We start from the raw sequence: 19,074 nt of genomic DNA, 5'->3' as shown, positions 1-19,074 counted from the left end.
AGTTTTTTTGAGCGCATCGGTCTGCCCACATGAATAGTCAGATTTGCGGGCATTTCGGTGAGGGTAGCACCTGACAATTGACGCCATTGAACTGGATCATGGGAAATGAGTCCGTGGATGTTAAACTACAACGACAAATAACATCCATCCATCCATTTTCTGGACCAATTACGTGAAAACACATTTTTTAAATAGTAAAAACGGCTATAAAAACTTTATGACTTCAAATATCACACTATTGGTTTGAATAATAAAAAAAAGAAAGAAAGAAAAAGAGAGCGCTACAACTGAACCAATTTCCTTATATTTGATGCGCATGCGTATAACAAAAAAAACTACAACTCCCATATGCGTACTACGGAAGTGGTATAACAAACATCAACTGGTGACATGGAGTTGCTAGTCTTATGACAATTCACATTTTATTCCCTTTTCAACTAAAATTTCCAGTAATGGAAACCTTTAGAGTTTTCGTTTGGTTATTTTTGTTCGGTTTACTTATTTACCCGTGCTTGTCAGAGCGAACTGAGTCGGCAAAGACTTTGAATACGTTCGTATCAAAAGAGGAGGGGAAAGACTCTCTCCATACGGAATATTCTTTATCAGAAAACAAGTTTTCATCCGATAAACACGATCCTTCAGATGGCCATGATTTACGCGCCCGACCTGAATACGCTGCCACTGCCAGGTTTGTTTTCATCGGATTAAAATATGTGTTATGGACGGATAGTGAATATGAATTAAAATTGTCTTTGTCGTCATTGATGAAAACGCAATGAACATTGTATACTAAGAGATCAGACGTTGCACTCCAGGATAAAGATGTAATCAAGACTTAAAAGAGTGGAATAAGATAAAACTAAATGTTAGTATAAATAGGCAAAATATTTACAAGGTAGTGGTTGGAGACTGGTTTAAGTTCCAAGTGCTGATCTAATAGTTATTATTAATTATATATGCTTAGGTTGCCAACCTTTTTAACCCGAGAGCTGTTTTTTATTACTGATAATTGCAAAGGGCCAGTTTGAAATGCATTTCTTAAACAGCAACACATGTTTTTATTATGTTGTTACAATGTTATCCTTGTCCTATCATAATATTATATAATATTAAAGGAGGTAAATAGACTGCCTTTATATAGCGCTTTACCCACCCACTGAGTACCCCTATAGCGCTTTACAATGCCCTTCACACTTTGCTTATTCACACACACACACACACACACACACACACACACACACACACACACACACACACACACACACACACACACACACACACACACACACACCACTAGCAAAGTCAGCTATGCTAGGTGGTCACCTGCATATCGGGGGCATTCGGGGTTCAGCATCCTGCCCACAGACACTTTGACATTTAATCGAATCGAACCTGCGACCTCTTGGGTCCCACAGGTGCTCATTGGGGGATACCTGGAGGGCCCTACGATACATATCACCTATTTCTTAACTAAAAATGTTTTTATGTTGTTGAAAAGAATGACCTTTTAGCTAAATAGTTTATCCCACAAATACCCATGAACAGTAGCAAAATGTAACTTGTCGTACTTTTGAAAAAAGTAGAAATTCTATTTCTTCCTAACATACTGAAAGCTATGTTTTATTACAACTACAGTAACGAGTACAACTATCAAGTTACTCAATGTGGTCTGCATTTTTATTTGTACTGCAGTAAGATCAATGACACAGAGAACCTTGCAAATGACTCTCTCCATTCTACTACGTCATCAACCAAGCCAACACTGCCGCCTCTGCCAAATCCCAAGGCCATTCTGCCAGTGCAAACCGGGGTACAGGCCCAAGAAGAGGAGCAGTCCAATGGCTTGACCATATTCTTTAGTCTTCTGGTTATTGGTAAGTCTGTTAATAAAAAGACAAATAAGTGTTTATAAAACATCTGTCCTGTCACATTTTTCGTATTGCCCATAATTACAGAGTGTCTCAAAGGGCTGCAAAGGCCCAATGTTATGTTAGTTACAAGATCCCCTAATCCTAAACCTACATTCTACGTTTCTTTCCCTAATGATTGAAATGCTCCCCGTTGCTCCTGCCATTGTTTGTAAAAATGTTGCAAAGCACCCCATCCTAAATGGGTAAACAGTTGTTTTTATCGTGTGCAACTGCAGCTTGTACATGAGTATACACCAATTTTATTTTGTTACTGCAGACTTCATGTCAGGTAGCAAAAAGGCTTAGAACTCAAAGAAGACTTGCAAGTTTGCCGAAGAACAGAAACATGGTGTCAATCTAGTCTGGATGAGAATGAATGTAATCTGTTCCGATTCAGTCATTTTGGCTTGGATTGGACTCGATACTGATCCCATGCATCAAAATTGAGCCATTCCTAGAAAATGATTCAATATTTTTACTCTTACTTGTTGCCCTCAGGGATCTGCATCATCTTGGTTCATCTTCTAATCAAGTTCAAGCTACATTTTCTTCCAGAGAGTGTTGCAGTAGTGTCTCTCGGTGAGTTTTGGTTCAATCACATGAAACAATCCCAATTGTGGTGGCAAGTTGCTTGACGCACATTGGTTTTTACCTCTGCCAACTTTAAGCCTGTACCCTCTCGTTGTACGCCCTATGAATTCCGATATGCTCTTTTCCCCCTGCCTTTTTGGTAAGTTGCACTCCCTCAAACGCAGTGACATATCCGTCTGTAAACCGAAAGGCATTTTTTGTCTTGGCCTCCTGATTGCATTGAGATTTCTGCGTGTTTGGAGCAGTACTGCTGTGGAAAGATAACAATGTGCGAACCAATCAGGGAGACTCCGCTTTTCCTCCCTTATCTATTTCCTCTCACAATCCCAATCAAACAAGCCTCTGTATATTTAACTCCAGATAATTTTAGACTTAGATTAATTGTTTGCCTATTGTTGTGGTCTTTCAACAATTATACATGTCTTTGCATTTGCTCACCATTTTTGAGAATGCGTTCTTATTGAACATCGTAGTGAGAACTTGTGCCTGTGAGAACCGGTCAGTAACTGAACAAAAGTAACATTGAGTATTATCTTAAGGAGCTAGAGTTGACATGTTTTACCAGGTGTTAATAATTTCCCACCGCTAAATTGGGTGACCGATTCTGTTTTGTGCTTGATCTGTATTGCATTCGATTTAAACCCATTTATATAATAAATTTGACTCCGTTTTTTGTATTTTATCTTTTTTCCTTTAAGGGATTCTAATGGGAGGATTTATTAAGATCATTGAGTTCCAGGAATTGGCCAACTGGAAGGTACGATTTGACCTATTTTTACTTTTTGCAGTCATTCTGTTCTCTTTAACCCTTTTTATGCCCATTGTTTTATTTCTTAGCCTTGTCTCAAGTGAAGATCATAAATCTTAGATATACGCTCATGATACATGCCCACAGTTTGTTGCATACGCACTCTCCTTTGGAGTCCTGACTATTCCCAGGTGTTTTTTGGAGGGAGGTTGCAGACTAATTAACTTTCCTCGTTTTTTTGACCACCGTGATGAAGAATGAATGGACAATAGAAAGAGAAATACAGAGACAAAATGGGAGGGCTGAAACGGGTTGCATCAATGTTTTGTACACACAGGGACCCATTGTGGGCTTTTTTCTATGTTGGGCCCCTCAGGGTTCTGTGTAGTCATTCACCCCAGAAACATGAGTCCATACATAGCATCTGCTAGCTCAATTCTAATATACTGTAGAATGTGACTTTGAAAAGGCGCACAACATAAAAAATAAAATCTAAATCTAAAAAAGCCAACTGAACATAACAGTAGGCACATAAACACACCTATTATAATATTTGCTAACTAATAACATTTTTATGTTGCATCTGCCGGATAGATTAAAAAAAAAAATCTATATATTTTTTATTTTTTCACTTTTTTTGAAAAATATCAGTTTCAAACAAAGGTCCAAAGAGGATTCGATTTTCCATTTTAAAAAGATGTTCACTTGCTGCGTTTTTGAAGTTGGCCCACTTTTCAATCTATCAAGCAATGAGCAGCGCTCCACAAAGCATCAAGGGTATTCAGCCCCCCTAAAGCAGCCGCATGCTGGCCTTCCAGTCTCTGCCTTTTTCTTTACCCACAAATTTTCAATTTTTTTTTCCCCTTTATTGCAAAATCCCCCATCTGTATTTGTGCCCTCACAGTCCATTACCTTATAAAAATTATTTTGGGATACTTACATCACTTGGAAACCTTAAAGTGTGAAAAACTAGGGTGCAAAGGCTGCTTGAAAATATAACTGGCCGCAGTTTTTCTTTTTGAAATAAAGCATATATTGGCACATCAAGCAACGTTGGTGAATAAAATCGTCCCTTACTTAGTTTTGCTGTGTTTGTCATTGTTTTACTTTGTGCTAAGTTTTGAGCCCCGAATCGACTTACTGTTAGATGCCTCCTCACAGAAAAGTAACGAAAGATGATAGTTGTTTTTTTAACCATGGGTTCCTTAACTTACCGGGGTGCTTTTTTTCCTAATCAAGTGATACGTAACCGTGGCACAGGAGCAAATATGGTTTCCTCATCTTAATCCATTGTCATGTTCACATTAACCTTTTTTCTTTTCCTTTTTTTCTGTTTCTTTGCTATTGTTGCGCTGTCATCTTTAAACTCCATTCACATACATATGCTCAGCACATATTTGAAGTATTTGCATTTTCCCCCATCACAATTACACAACAAATGTAATTCTTAAATTTGGATGGCATGATTACTGTCCCTGCTCTGAACATTTTGTTAACAAGATATGTCACCTAGGGACTAGCTTTTGACCTCACAAAAAATACAAATTTGAAAACATCAAATGGAAATACTCCCACATAAGGTTTTTATATTACGGAATATTTTAATATGTTTTAATAAGATCTATTTCAATCCAAAATAATTGTATTTCTGTTGAGTCATTTTCAGTTCAAATTAATTTGTTGTTGTTTTACCTTCTAAATGTTGCAGAATTTGTATTGCATGTACATGCATATAGCACATATTTGTTTGTTTTGCTAATTAGCCTGCACACACTTGCAGCAATAGTATGTTGTGGAAGTCATGCCAATGTGCATGCATGAGATATTTCTACTTCGGTCTCAGATGTTAATATTCATGTTTGACCTTTCACTTTGCCTCAAAGCTACAGCAGAGCAGTGATGTATTTGAATTTCTGAATGGTTGCTTTTCCTCAGATTCCAGTGAGGCAGTCTATTCAAAGGTGTAGTCCTCCTTATATGCATTCACTTTGTGCAATCCCTACCAGTTGACCTACTTGAACAGCTTTTAGCCAGGGGAGTGTAAAATTGTTCCAACTTCCTTCTTTTGAGGTTTTAGGTGTCAAAAAAAGAAAAATCGATTATGATGCTTAAAATTCTGAGCATTTTTAGGTTATTCCAATCAAATTAAATCTATATTAACTTCTAGTTGAACTATATAGACGCAGCAATTGAATAGCGTCTTCTATCGACTATCATGCTCGTGCTGCACACATTATAGTCGATTTAGTTTTTGCATGAACCTGGTAGCCCTCTAAGAATGATTCAAACATGACCTAGCACAATGTTTCCATTGCTCAGGTATATAAAAGAACTACCAAGACTGGCCTATTTCACCACAAGGGGTCAGTTTTCCATGCTTGTCTGTTATGGGTGTGCTTTGCCCCAAGCCGATGACTGAAGACTGTGTTCGTCTCCGTCTGCTTGTTAGGTCATTGGGGCACAGAAGCTAGAAAAAGCTGTCAAGACTGCCACTTATTCACAAAGGGAGGGTTTGTTGACTAGATGGACTAAATATGGAGCGGCCCTTTTCGATCTCTCTGACAGAAAACTGATACAAATGGCCCATCAGTCACCACCCAGAAATAGACTGTTCCTTTCTGTTTTTTTTTCTTGCCTCTAATGCACAAAAAGTGTATCGAGTTTACCATGCACTAAAAGGAACTATGAACATTCAGCTGCACAGTTTATTGCTTGGCCTTTTCTTGCTCAATATATGGATTTTTATATTTAACTTTAAATCTACGCACTGCGGGCATTGACATCACAGGGAGTTTGTATTTTATATATATATATATATTTCGTGTTTGTACAGTAAAGTTTTTCACGCAGGAACACATGGTCTATCATGCACGGACTACATAATAAGGAGTGAGCAATGCCTACGCCTGACCTCGGTTGTCCGATTTAGCTGAGAGGCAACAATGATTTCATTATATGACTGAAATGATCAGAAAGCGAAGGTTGCAGCGATTGTGTGTGCGACTGCGTGGATTATTCTTAGGGGGGAGTTCTTGGCTGAGTCCCATTCTTCGCACTTTCACTCGCTATGTGCCCTAGTCACTCGGTTTGCGCGTTCACGTGAAAATGGGGTGTGTCCCGATACTCTCAAGGCCGAGGCAGAAGTGCCCTCAAACTATGCCGTAACCACTTCAAGACCGAGGGGGCTCTCGACCTCACTTGGCGGCGAAGTGACTACCCAGAAGTCTTTGCGAATTCTCAATATCAACAAACATGCCCGGAAAGGAACCGCACAAATGTAAGTAGTTTTCCACAACCACGCATGTATTTGCAACAACATGTATTGAGATATCTTAGTTAGACGTAAATGCAATAGAAAATCGTATTTTCGCGTTAAAACATGAACATTGCAAAATCGCTACTTTACGAAGTACACAAATCTACCAAGGGAGCTGCCAAAAAATAATCTTCACGCTACAAACTCTAAAGTAGGATAACTGTGCAGAAAATCACGGTTCAGCCCATCCCTGTTTGTATCTTAAACGAGTCGTGCTTTTACATTATTATCTACATGGCCAGTCGCTAAAGGAGCATAGTCAGAATAACGTTCTGGACATACGCGCTTGTTTACTGCACACAATTTCGGGTGTCGTGTTTTATTTACAATATGATTATTTCATGTGAGATCAGAATGCATTAGTTTTCATCATGCATTATGAGTAATGTTTCCGAATTTCACGTGGAAATACAGTTGAAACAAATTACTATCACACATTCCACTGCCTTCTCTGTAAACACATATTAAGTAAACTAATTACCTTCTCAAAATGTTGTCCAAATGTGGAGTCAATTCTAAAGCATATGTGATGCTGGCCAATAGAAGGCTCTTACAGCCATAAGAATAACATGTCAATTTTGTGTATCTATTCACTATCAAATAATTATCCAGAACACATCCTATAATTTCCTGTCTCACATCAACTTGTTGAGCATCCTATGCACAGTTGTTTTTGTACAATACATCAGCATTAAGTAATTCTTGTTTTTTCCACCCAACCTAAAGGCAACTGTAGAACGTCCCGTGGAAGAGCTGGCCACCATCACAGCTACCACGCCATCCACACCGACGGGCACGTCGTTGGCACCTTCTAATCCGGCGCCAAACCCCAAATCACCCAGAAAAAAAAGGAAGCACGATACACTCCTTGACTTTTTGAAAGTGGAGTCTGCCGGAGTGAGGAAAAGGCTCGAAGAATCTGTGGCCAAAACTGAGCGGTTCCCGTCCTTTTTGGGAAGCTCGTGGACAAATTTCCAGAACAGTGACATCTCTGCAATGTTTCCCTTTGTTTTATAAAAGGAAAATATATTTTTTTTAATTAAGAACTCAATGAAGTTCCAGTTTGTGTTTTCCAGCTTCATGGAAGTATTTGTATATTTTTGTTAAAATTTGTGACACATTATTTATTTACTATTATGTATTTTGGCCCAATGTGAGTTTGTTTTTCTGAAAGTAAACTATTATTAAAGCTGGAGTGATTTGTAGTTGTTTTCTGTCCAACAGTCACATAGTTCACACACAGTATCTCACATCATTATGAAATAAACCACCAAGGTGTTACTCAAAATGAAGATGTTTATTGAATAGTAATGCAGAAAAGCACATAATGCAAATGTGGGTCTGACTTCCAGAGCCTAAAATATGGCTTTTGGGCAATTTATTCCATATTAACTGTGGACAATTCTTTGTACGGTGGACCTGGGAACCCTGAAGACCCGTGACACCACACGGTAGGACAGAGCGTGGGCCAGCCAGTACACGTAGATCAGGACCTCCAGCCATGGCCCTGTTCCCTCTTTAGCAGCTCCTGCAGGGCCCACATAACCTTCTTGCTCAACCTTAAGTCCTGAATGAGTTCTGACTCCACATCCAACCATGGGAACATTCTTGTCCAACCTGTCCACGCTTATGGGACAGCCACTCTGGAACACAATAGATAACAAACAATTTAGACATAAATGTGGGCATAGAAAAGAAAAAGACCGCTTTAACTGTGATGTAAGCATCATGAAAAAAATTTGAAATTACCTTTTTTATATCCAATGACAACTCTTTTGAATTAAATTCCTTATGAACTAAGGTTTTTGGGTCGTACAGGGAAGTTTGGTGACGATAATATGTCAGCTAAAGGGTCAGGTGGACTGTTCTTGTGTTTGTTTACGTTTCGTCATGTCACAGATTCAAGACCCCTACTATATGTCATAAAATGGCATTAAGATACTAATAAGTAGATTGCCATTTATGTCTACACAAACATAGGGTATTATGTGAACGTGCGTTGTATGTTAACCCTTACTGTATTTGACCGAACGGGTCGTTTTTTTTAATGAGTGTACGTACCTTGTAAAGATGAATCAGCACTACATAGCGCCAAAGCTGTTTTGAGTACAGCACATTTCTCCCCCGTTGATTGGAGACACGGAAAAGATGATGAGCTTTCAGGCAATCGGTAATAACACAGCTGTAGCGGGCATTTTTAACGTTGCACGAACCCTCCAACTGACACACTGCGGGTTGAGACTCGAGTTGTTTACATGTGACGTAGGCCTATACGTCACTGAGGTCTACAGCCAATTAATATTACCGCCATCTCCTGGACAGGGGTGGAACCTTGCAAGTCTTGTCCAAACCATCTCCACTTTGCACTTCACCCGCGGAGGGAACTCCTCTTCGAGGGACCTCACTGGAGGGTTCTCAGGGCCGAGTGAGAGAAATGGGATTGGGCCCTTGAGTCTTTTTATAGCATATGTCAGTCTGTAGTTGTATTTGAATGCGTGCTTGAATTTGCTGGCATTCACTGTCTGTGCTTGCATCCGCGTGCTCTCCAGCCATCCAGAAACAAACATGCTAAACTGCTTTGTCAGTTACAGCACTGCTTCATGTGGCTGAAGATAAGATTCTTTCTTCCTTGAATTTGCCACATCCCCCCACCTAGAATGAAGATAACTAAGGTTTCCACCATTGAAATGAGTGTCAAATACTTGTGTTGAATTGAGAATTTGACTGGAAGCACACGTTTGAAGTTTTTGCGCCGATTGTCATTGAATTAGCTCTTAAGATAAAACCACGTTTCTGGCTACATGCACAAACAAATGTGAGGAACATATACACAGTTGAACACATGAGCAAACTCGACTATATTAACTTCCAAACATCTTCTGCCAGATTACTCTTGTTTTCAATTTGGTGGTTATTACAGGATGTTTCAAAGTGTTGTTAAATTTGACACGCATGTTGAATGTTCTTAATGCAACAATGACTTCTGCTCTCAGTAGTTGTTTGCTTATTCACTGTTACCTCTTTTGATGTTGATGTACTTATCACAGTTTGTTTATTTTTTTTCCTAATATGTAATGCTTACCATCTTTTCCAATTGATTTCTTTCAAAAGGAAGAAGAAATGTTCCGACCAAATATGTTCTTCCTATTGCTCCTGCCACCAATTATCTTTGAATCGGGATACTCTTTACATAAGGTACAGTGCAACGCAAAAATGAGTTTGTGACACGTTTTCTTCGTGTAATTTAAGAGTGTGCAGCAAAATCTACCATGAGTTTCCTGAAATCAGCAGCTCACATCATGAAATATATTTAAATATTAGTGTTCTAAGTCAACTGTCAATTATTGTTTATAGTTTTGTTCTCACTTAACATTGATTAACTCATAAGTCAGACCTGTAACACTCCTAAGTTACTCCACATATGTTTAGGGTAACTTCTTCCAGAACATTGGGTCCATAACCCTGTTTGCCGTGATCGGGACGGCCATCTCTGCCTTCATCGTCGGAGGAGGCATTTACTTCCTCGGACAGGTAAGACGTGTTATGTCAAAGCTTGATGTGCTTACTCATTATTCACATGCTTCAGTGTGAACTCTCCTTTCTTTTCTCTTATCAGGCAGATGTGATCTACAAGATGACCATGACAGATAGGTGAAAGGAAGTTTTAATACGTTAATGTCTATATCACATTGCTGTAGTAATAAAACTGTAAAACATGAAAGGAGCTTGTCAAAGATCCATGAATGGGTTTGTGGGATCACAAAAAAGTGCTGTGTTAAAACAGGCAGGAAATATTAAACATTCTATGTAAAGCAGTAAACATTAGTGCAAAATGTGCCAGCCTTTAAATGGAAAGAAAACACAATAGACGAAGCCTATTAGAAAAGCTGAACATGGTTTTGAGGCACTTCTGCATGGCAAAAGTGTTTGATGACTCCAATTTAATGTCACTGATTTATTGTAAAGACAGCCTACACTGCAGCAGAAAAAGGAAGTGGACAGTTCCCCAACCACATTATTTCAGTTGAATTTTACTTCCTGGCTCTAAATCTTTTTCATAATATTGTCAGGGAAGATTTTCTCGTGATTTATCTGGACTTGTGGAATTTTGTTGCATTCTTTACAATAAATTGGCATTTAATCTCAGGTGTGTATTAGTCTTTTTCTAAACACAATGTAGTTTTTAGCTTTATGTAGTGCTCACATTTGCCTCCACAATTCACAACAGTATTTAAGGTTGTCTGTGTGACTATTCTATTATTTTTGGTTGTTTGAACCCACCTTTTACTGCATTGACTTAAATAGTCCTTTCTTATTCATAGTTTTGCCTTTGGCTCGCTCATCTCCGCTGTAGACCCTGTCGCCACCATTGCCATATTTAATGCGCTAAACGTGGACCCCGTCCTCAACATGTTGGTGTTCGGTGAGAGCATCCTAAACGATGCTGTCTCTATCGTCCTCACAAAGTAAGATATTTTTGTTTCACAATTTTTCTGACTTGGCATGTTACCTCACTCTTGCAGAGTAGTCACTAATATGACAATTCAACATTTGTGTGTGTCCTTTGTTTGGTAAAGTTGAACTTTCCTGATAAAACAAACAAGGTTCTAGTCACTTAAATCCAACTGTGCATTTGGAGAGTCCAATGATGGTGATTGTCTGCCCCCTGACGTCAGTCGACGGTATTGCTCGATGTTATGTTGTCTTGTTGTTTTCAGCACTGCAGAGGGCTTCTTTTCTCGCTCCGAGACAAGCAAAGTGACGGGGTGGGAGACATTTCTGCAAGCAGTGGGGTATTTTCTCAAAATGTTCTTTGGCTCTGCTGCGTTAGGAACCCTCACAGGACTCATATCTGCTCTTGTATCCACTCATGCTGGGTCTTTTATTATGTTATTTTTTCAATAAGCTGTCTTCGATATTCTTTAACTGACACACCAGTTTCTTAAACATTTTGACTTGAGGAACACGCCATCACTCGAGTTTGGCATGATGATAATATTTGCTTACCTTCCCTATGGCCTGGCAGAGGGTATTAAGCTGTCTGGTAGGTGCACACAAAAAGTTAGACGGGTTCTCTTTTTTTATTGTTCCATATGTGATTGAAATATGCCATGCTCCTTTTTTCATTCATGCACAGGAATTATGTCCATCCTATTTGCGGGAATCGTGATGTCTCATTACACCCATCACAACCTTTCTCCTGTCACTCAGATCCTCATGCAACAAACGCTCCGAACAGTTGCCTTCATGTGTGGTCAGTTAAAGTCCAACACTTGTTCTCAGTTCCTTTTTAGCAATCATCAAATGTATTTTAGTCAGGAATTGTGTTTGTTTTAAAGATGTATATTATTTTGAATTTTTTTACTAGTTTTTTTTTTTTGGTATCAAAAAATACAGAAAACACATATTAAAAACCAAAGTATGTGTTGAAATATTTTTTAATTCATATGTCTAAAAGAAAATGATTACAGTTTGATTTTGTAAGCAACTTTATAACGTGTAATCACATTGTATAACTCATATTTCTTTTCTTTGCAGAGACATGCGTGTTTGCCTTCCTTGGCCTATCCATCTTTAGCTTCCCTCACAACTTTGAAATATCGTTTGTGATTTGGTGCATCGTAAGTGCTCTTGTTCTTTTGACATGGTTGGCAGTGCAAGATACAACAAAATTTAAATATTCTAAAAAAATGATATAACAAATCAGGTGATAGTCTTTGAAATATCACATTCAGGAGACAATTCAAAATATGTTTACAGTGTTTGTACGGGTGCTTGAAATCCTTGAAAACGCTTGTATTTTAATCTCGTATCTTCAAGGTCTGAAAAGTGCGGGAATTTTGGGTGAACTGCTTGTAAACATTTGTAATTGCTGCCATTACCATGTTTCTCGTCGGTCTGACTCCTGAGCACGCATTAAATGAATAATAAATAAAACAAGTCTGCTTAAATATAACGTCAACACTAGTGGTCGACCGATTATTGAATCAGTGAAAGAGACAAATAAGGCTAAATCAAAACAATAATTGTAAGTACTCTACGTGGGAAATCACAATCAGCTTTGTGCGCATGCGCACTGTGCATTGATAGGACGTCTCCATAAGGTAGGACATTTCGGCAGAACACCGGCTCTTTCGGCTCCTCCAAATAAATAAATAAAAACATGTGTGTGTATATATATATATATATATATATATATATATATGATCAACAGTAGTAAAACATTATGTACCAAATTAATTATTATATAATTTAAAAAATATATTCTATATTACAATGGCAAGCTGCAGTGAATTTTTAACTCATTTTTCTTTCAAGTTGTTTTTACTAAGCCACTTCAAAGTCAAGCAACTCAGAATCCTTGAAAAACACACAACACAACAACATTTAAAGTTCAACTATTTACACTTTAGTGCAACAACAAATAAAGTGTGAAATGCAAATACACGCTTTTCCCTTTTTTAACGGTTCACAGATCCCTTGCATATTTTTGGTTAAAAATTAAACTTCATGGCGACGACGTTATGTCCTTTGCTTTAGTGACATATTAAAAACTCTTTGGCTGGGTAAAGGATTTTGCATTTCGTGTTCTTTAGTATTTATAATCAAATCATTTATGTCAAGTAACTTTTATTTGTATAGCCCTTAATCGCAGAGAGTCTCAAAGAGCTGCACATGTTATTGTAAACCACACATGTGTTTATTTTGATTGAATTCAAATTGATAGATGGGATCCTTGAAAAACACACAAAATATAAACTAAAATATTTACAGAGCTACAAAAAAATTTGCGTAATACAATTTCTTTTAGCTTTTTACACACTGAACCGAATCCCTGTAAATGCAAAGCAATAAAATACAACTTGAATATTAACTTAACAGTGCTATGAATAAATGATAAAATACAAAAAAAAATTACAATTCCTTTTTGAGGCATTTTAGACACAGATTCTCTAAAAAACACACAGAAAAATGTAAATTAAAAAAAGTAAAATAACAGGTAAAAGATCAGCAGTCTCTAAGATTGGAGGATCGAATGCACTCTTTGAGAGCTATCTATAAAACAAGTTAAAATTTGGCTCATTTTTCTGCTTTTTGTACATACAATACTTTCTATTTTATGTCTTCTGTAGTGAACTCCATTATTACCCAACACCTATTGAGCCCTTTCCAAGTGACATAGCCAAGGTGCGCGCACATCGTTGAGGCAGAATGGCCGCATTCATGTCAGTGTATACCGCCCTGTTGACAGAAAAAGATAGTAGATCATAGATAGGAACAACTCAACTAAGTATGTGCTAACAGAAAGATATCGACTCATATCTTTTTTTAAGCTTTAGTTTGTATTTGCTAATTTGTTTCATTGCAGGTCCTGGTTCTTCTGGGCCGTGCCGTCAACATCTTTCCTCTGTCGTTCCTACTCAATTTTTGCAGAGATCACAAGATAACACCCAAGATGATGTTTATTATGTGGTTCAGTGGTGAGTTACACTCAACATTTGTTGTCTTTATCAAACTGGAAGTTTTTGGCCAGAATTAATTGTGGTCAAGAATTGAGATTTTGGGTGGACTACTGTTGATCTCTAAGGCTCTAAAATGAATTCTTACAACCATTTAAGAATATAAGGAGGGCAATACTGAGTCTGAATTGGACTGTCTTTGTTGTTATTGATATCAGCATTGTGAAACATTGTATGCAACAATATTAGACATGGCACTCCATGGTACACATATAATAAAGACGTAAAAGATAAAAAAAAGATAAAGGACTATTAGGATAAAAGGCAAGAAAAGGTATTCACAACGTAGTGCTTGGAGACTGGCCTAAGTAGTAATAATAGTGGAAAGTTTGTGAACAACAAAAAATAGTAAATAGTAACAATAGTGCAATATAAAAAGTCCAATTGCATTTAGCATCAACAACGGCAACAACAAAAACCCAAATAAGTCACAAGGTACATATTTTCACATTCATTTTCTGGCTATCATGTAGATATAATTTTTCTGGCTCTGACACAAGGTGCTGGGTTTCAAACCCTACATTTGTTATACATTTTTGTTTCAAAATTAGTAGATCAACCACAAACACTTAATGATGCGCCTTTAACAAAGTTACTGAAATTCTTTTCACATTCTAACGCAGAAACCTATGGCTCTTTTAATGATATGGCTCGGATATAAAATCATACTCATCAATTTTTATCCATAGCTTTCCGATTTTGATGAGCGTGGAGTTTTAGTTTGAACAATTTTTATTGACACTTTTAACAGCCAATAAACACTGTGAGGTTTGAACAATTTTTCTCGAGACTTAACAGCAATTAAACATTCACAATTTCATTATATCGTTTTCTAACAATATGAGGTTTGAACAATTTTTGTTGACATTTATAACAGCAATTAAACACATTCACAATTTAATTATATCATATTCTAACAATGTGAGGTTCTATAGTCACTTTTAATAGTAAATAAATACATTCACAATTTCATTATGAGGCGAGTCTTTTGCGCTCAAATCTGCCATACAGTTATAGACAGTGGTTTGGTCCAGGATGTTAAAACCATACTTCCCACAACAATTTATAGTCAAGGTGTCACACCAACTGACCTCGTTTTGGCCATACATTGCTAACAAATCCTTTATATGTAACCTTATCAAACAATTTAGGTTCATTATTGAGACACTTTAAAAAAAAACCCACAGAAGAAAATCTAAAACGTCCAGAAACACCAGCCAAGCACACCGAGCAATTTGATTGGGTGAGCCATAGAGATGGGCGAAGCTATTCACACTGCACCATTGGCACCAAAAGTAAATATGTCAGTATACTTGTTTGGGACATTTATACAAAAGAACTCTGCTTGCACATTGTTTTGAACCCATTATTAAAACGAAATGGAGGCCAAAATGAGCCTCAATAATCTCAAGTAATTGCGAGACAGAAACAAGTTAAAAGTGGTATATTTGTTGATATGGGACACAGGATCTGGCATTATTCTTACTTCATAAATTCTATCAAATAATCTAACGTCACTCAATGAAATTGAATGCGCTGAAAAATTTGATTTTCTCTGGAGTGCAGGTTTAGCGGGTACGCTGAAATTTGTCTTAAATTGTATGTTTTTCTCTAAAACAATATATGATATATATATATATATATATATATATATATATATATATAAATTTTTGTTTTGTTTTGCTATCATGGCTCTTTGGATCAAAACGGTTCCCGACCCTTTTGCTAACCTATGGGTGATATCGTTTCTTAATAAATGGTAATAAACTGTACTCTATTATAAGCATTTAGTCTAATGGACAGCTGGTGGCTTTTTTAAGGTCTGAGAGGGGCCATCCCTTACGCTTTGAGCCTTCATCTGGGCTTGGAGCCCATCGAAAAGCGGCAACTCATCGGCACCACCACAATCATCATCGTGCTCTTCACTATCTTACTCCTTGGGGGCGGGACAATGCCACTCATCCGCATCATGGACATTGAGGACAGCCAGTCACGGCGCAAGAACAAGAAGGATGTCAATTTGAGCAAGACACAGAAAATGGTAACGTGAGCACAGATGATGTGTGATCTTAACACCAGTCTTTTAGACTTTTTTGTTTTTTTTCTCTATAAACTTCACCTTCCCTCTGTTTTTTTCCTTTGGCCAGTTAGTCAGTATTTCACACCTTATCTTCGTTTCCAAGTACACGCTTACCCGCTTCTCGTTTCCGCCAGGGGAATACGGTGGAGTCTGAACATCTATCAGAACTGACAGAGGAAGAGTACGAAGCTCACATATACCAGAGACAGGATCTGAAGGGCTTCATGTGGCTTGATGCTAAGTACCTTAACCCCTTTTTCACCCGGAGGCTCACCCAGGAGGTAAGAGATGGCGAAAAAGACAGAAATCCTCTGCCGCTTGGGAGGCCGCTTCATCACTTTGCTGGCAATCTTTTAAGCCAATTAAAGTACTTCGCATATGACCGAATGATGTATTTTTTTTCTTTATTAAATCCTGTGTAGACAACCTTCAGTAGGAGAAAAGAGTGCCAGTATAAATTAAAGTCTGGACATGAAATCCTTTTTTATTCAATCACTATTTTGTCTACTTATATAGACTTAGTTCGTTCTGAGCACCTGTTTGGCATTATTACCACAGGGTTAAATTATACTTCCATTTTCTTTGTCTTCTTCGCTTTTTGTGTTGAGGGATTTCTAGAATTGGATTCATTTCATTCGATCCATTTGTGATACTAAAGTTGGACTATAATGAGTTTTGTGATCAGAAGACACAATTTATGAAGAGTAACACTTAACAGTGTTTTTCTTGATTATAGCATCCCCATGTGAACAAAAGGGGCAGCGTATTACCGTGCTTCTGAACCAATGTCTTATTTGAAATCTCAACCCTTTTTTAGAATGGCGAAAGTGGAAGTCTAAAAAGCAGTTTGTGTTTAGTTTCCTGTGTGTGTGGATAGATTTTCTCAGACTTTCTGAATTCCAAGAGAAATTATACAAACAAATCAGCAGGTTGATGAAAATATGAATTCAATGTTGAAAAGTTTTTCGCTGCTTTAAAATATCCAGTCTGATTCATCCATATTTTGTAGGGTTTTTAAGACTCGGAAAAGAACTTGGAGTCTGGAAGCTGACAATTTTAATTTTTACGATGTTTGTCTTCACGTTAGCTAATATGTGTCCAACAGGACCTGATGCATGGACGGATCCAAATGAAGACGCTCACTAACAAATGGTATGAAGAAGTTCGGCAAGGTCCCTCAGGCTCCGAGGATGATGACGAGGCGGAGCTTTTATGACGTGATCGCATGGATAAATAACGCCTCACTCCTAGCACTGTGCAAGAATCAGAACCCGGTTTCGGTGATATGTGCTTCCTCTAGTCAAATCAGCCGTCACCGTTACATGAAGAATTTGCTGGGATTTCTTCCCATAAAGGGAATGTTGAGCCAAATTTTACTGGAAAACGCTGGAGGCAAACGGTTTCTGTAAAATGAAATGTACCCGACTTGAATACAACTTTGTCTGCAGCATGAAAAGCAATTGATTCAGATCACTGGCTTAAAGCGAAACATTGGAAGTTCTGTGCACTTACTGTTTGTTAAAGGACACCCTTTGAATGTAAAGTACTGCAAAACCACTTTTTTTCCTCCTGGTTATGCTATACTTAGTGTTGACTGTGTATCAAGGGAAGAATGTGCAATTGCATCATTTGAAATGTTATTAATCTATATTTATGCTTGGTTTGAGTGCAGCATTGTTGACTTGAAGCTCACGGAATGAGGGTCAAATGTTTTAAGTACCATATTTTTCACACCAGCTGCTCGGCAACAAAATGAGATGTTGTTAACATTTGGATGAGATGTTCAATGTTTATTTCTATCTCCACACAAAATTTCCTTGGCTGCACTGTGTAAGAAATACAACTGTAACTGTAGCTTGTGAAGAGTTGTGCGCATTGCTCATCAAGGCTGGCACAAAATATTCTTATTATTTTTTAAATTTATTTTAATGTTTGTGGGTTAACGTGTTTTTTATACAAAAAACTCAAGAAATGATGGATTAAAATGAATCATGTAAAGTGTGTTTTATTTATTTTAGCTGCCCCTGAGAAAATTCCCGACAACTTCATGATATAATGTTAAAAAAGTGTGATATTAGAAATTGTATAGATGCCTTTCTGAAGAAATGTTCTGATCATCTCTCACCAGGTTAAAGCCTTAGGGACGTTTCTGGATGTGGTCCCCAGCTGGCCTGAGAACGTTGAAGGATTACATTAAATTGATGGTCTTTTTCCTGCCAAATACTAATAATTACTGTTTAAATACTCGGTAAATCAATCTAAACTTAGTCGTTTTGTTTTATTATTTTCACCAGTTAAATGTTTGATTATAATTATCTTTTCATCATGGTCTGCGGTTTTCAACCCGGATATTTTTAATGAAGATGAATATATGGGCCATTCGGGAAACAAGTTCATTTGTATGCAGTCAATATGAATTGGTTTTATTAAATATAACCTTAACAAGTTGCATATAGACCTCAAATCGTACAGCAGTGTATGAAATGTGGAGGTTATTTGAAGAATTAAGCTTTGCATATATTTTTGACGGCCTCTGAACCCACTCTTCACCCCAGAAAAGGCTTTGAGAGGCATCATCAATTGTATGGATGAGAGGATGACTTCAAGATCAATTCTGCAACGCTTGTGAGATTTTCGATTCAAGAAAGAGACTTTAATGACTAATCTAAAAGGTCTTACTTTGACTGCTTTTCCAATGCAATTTTTAACCGCCAGGAGGAGTCAGAATCTACGGACTTGGTTTGTGAATGATTAAATAATTGACCATCGTTAATTGTTGCTGCTTTGCATTGAAAATGCATGCACACATTTAAAGAAATGCCTCATGAAAAAGCCCATCAACATTCATTTCACTCTTTATTTTTGCGACGATATCTCATTATGGTTTTATTCTGAAATGCATAACATTT

General features: G+C 37.5%; 1 protein-coding gene across 1 annotated transcript; it reads left to right on the top strand.

Annotated features, from left to right (window-relative positions):
• The first annotated feature begins 348 nt into the window (after positions 1 to 348).
• slc9a8 (solute carrier family 9 member 8) lies at positions 349 to 18,163 on the top strand. The gene is made up of 16 exons (XM_088332731.1): positions 349 to 688; positions 1,693 to 1,874; positions 2,409 to 2,489; positions 3,200 to 3,258; positions 9,677 to 9,760; positions 9,995 to 10,096; positions 10,182 to 10,216; positions 10,888 to 11,031; positions 11,284 to 11,425; positions 11,504 to 11,609; positions 11,703 to 11,819; positions 12,104 to 12,186; positions 13,935 to 14,046; positions 15,906 to 16,126; positions 16,300 to 16,446; positions 17,271 to 18,163. The coding sequence occupies exons 1-16, from the start codon at positions 408 to 410 to the stop codon at positions 17,379 to 17,381; spliced, it is 2,007 nt and encodes a 668-aa protein (XP_088188857.1). The 5' UTR covers positions 349 to 407; the 3' UTR covers positions 17,382 to 18,163.
• Positions 18,164 to 19,074: the final 911 nt, after the last annotated feature.

This window comes from Urocampus carinirostris, chromosome 3, assembly GCF_059441175.1.
Source record: "Urocampus carinirostris isolate Australia breed hairy pipefish chromosome 3, RoL_Ucar_1.0, whole genome shotgun sequence".
NCBI lineage: Eukaryota > Metazoa > Chordata > Actinopteri > Syngnathiformes > Syngnathidae > Urocampus > Urocampus carinirostris.
Note: the sequence above shows the minus strand (reverse complement) of the source record. Positions and strands in the feature narration are given on the sequence as shown.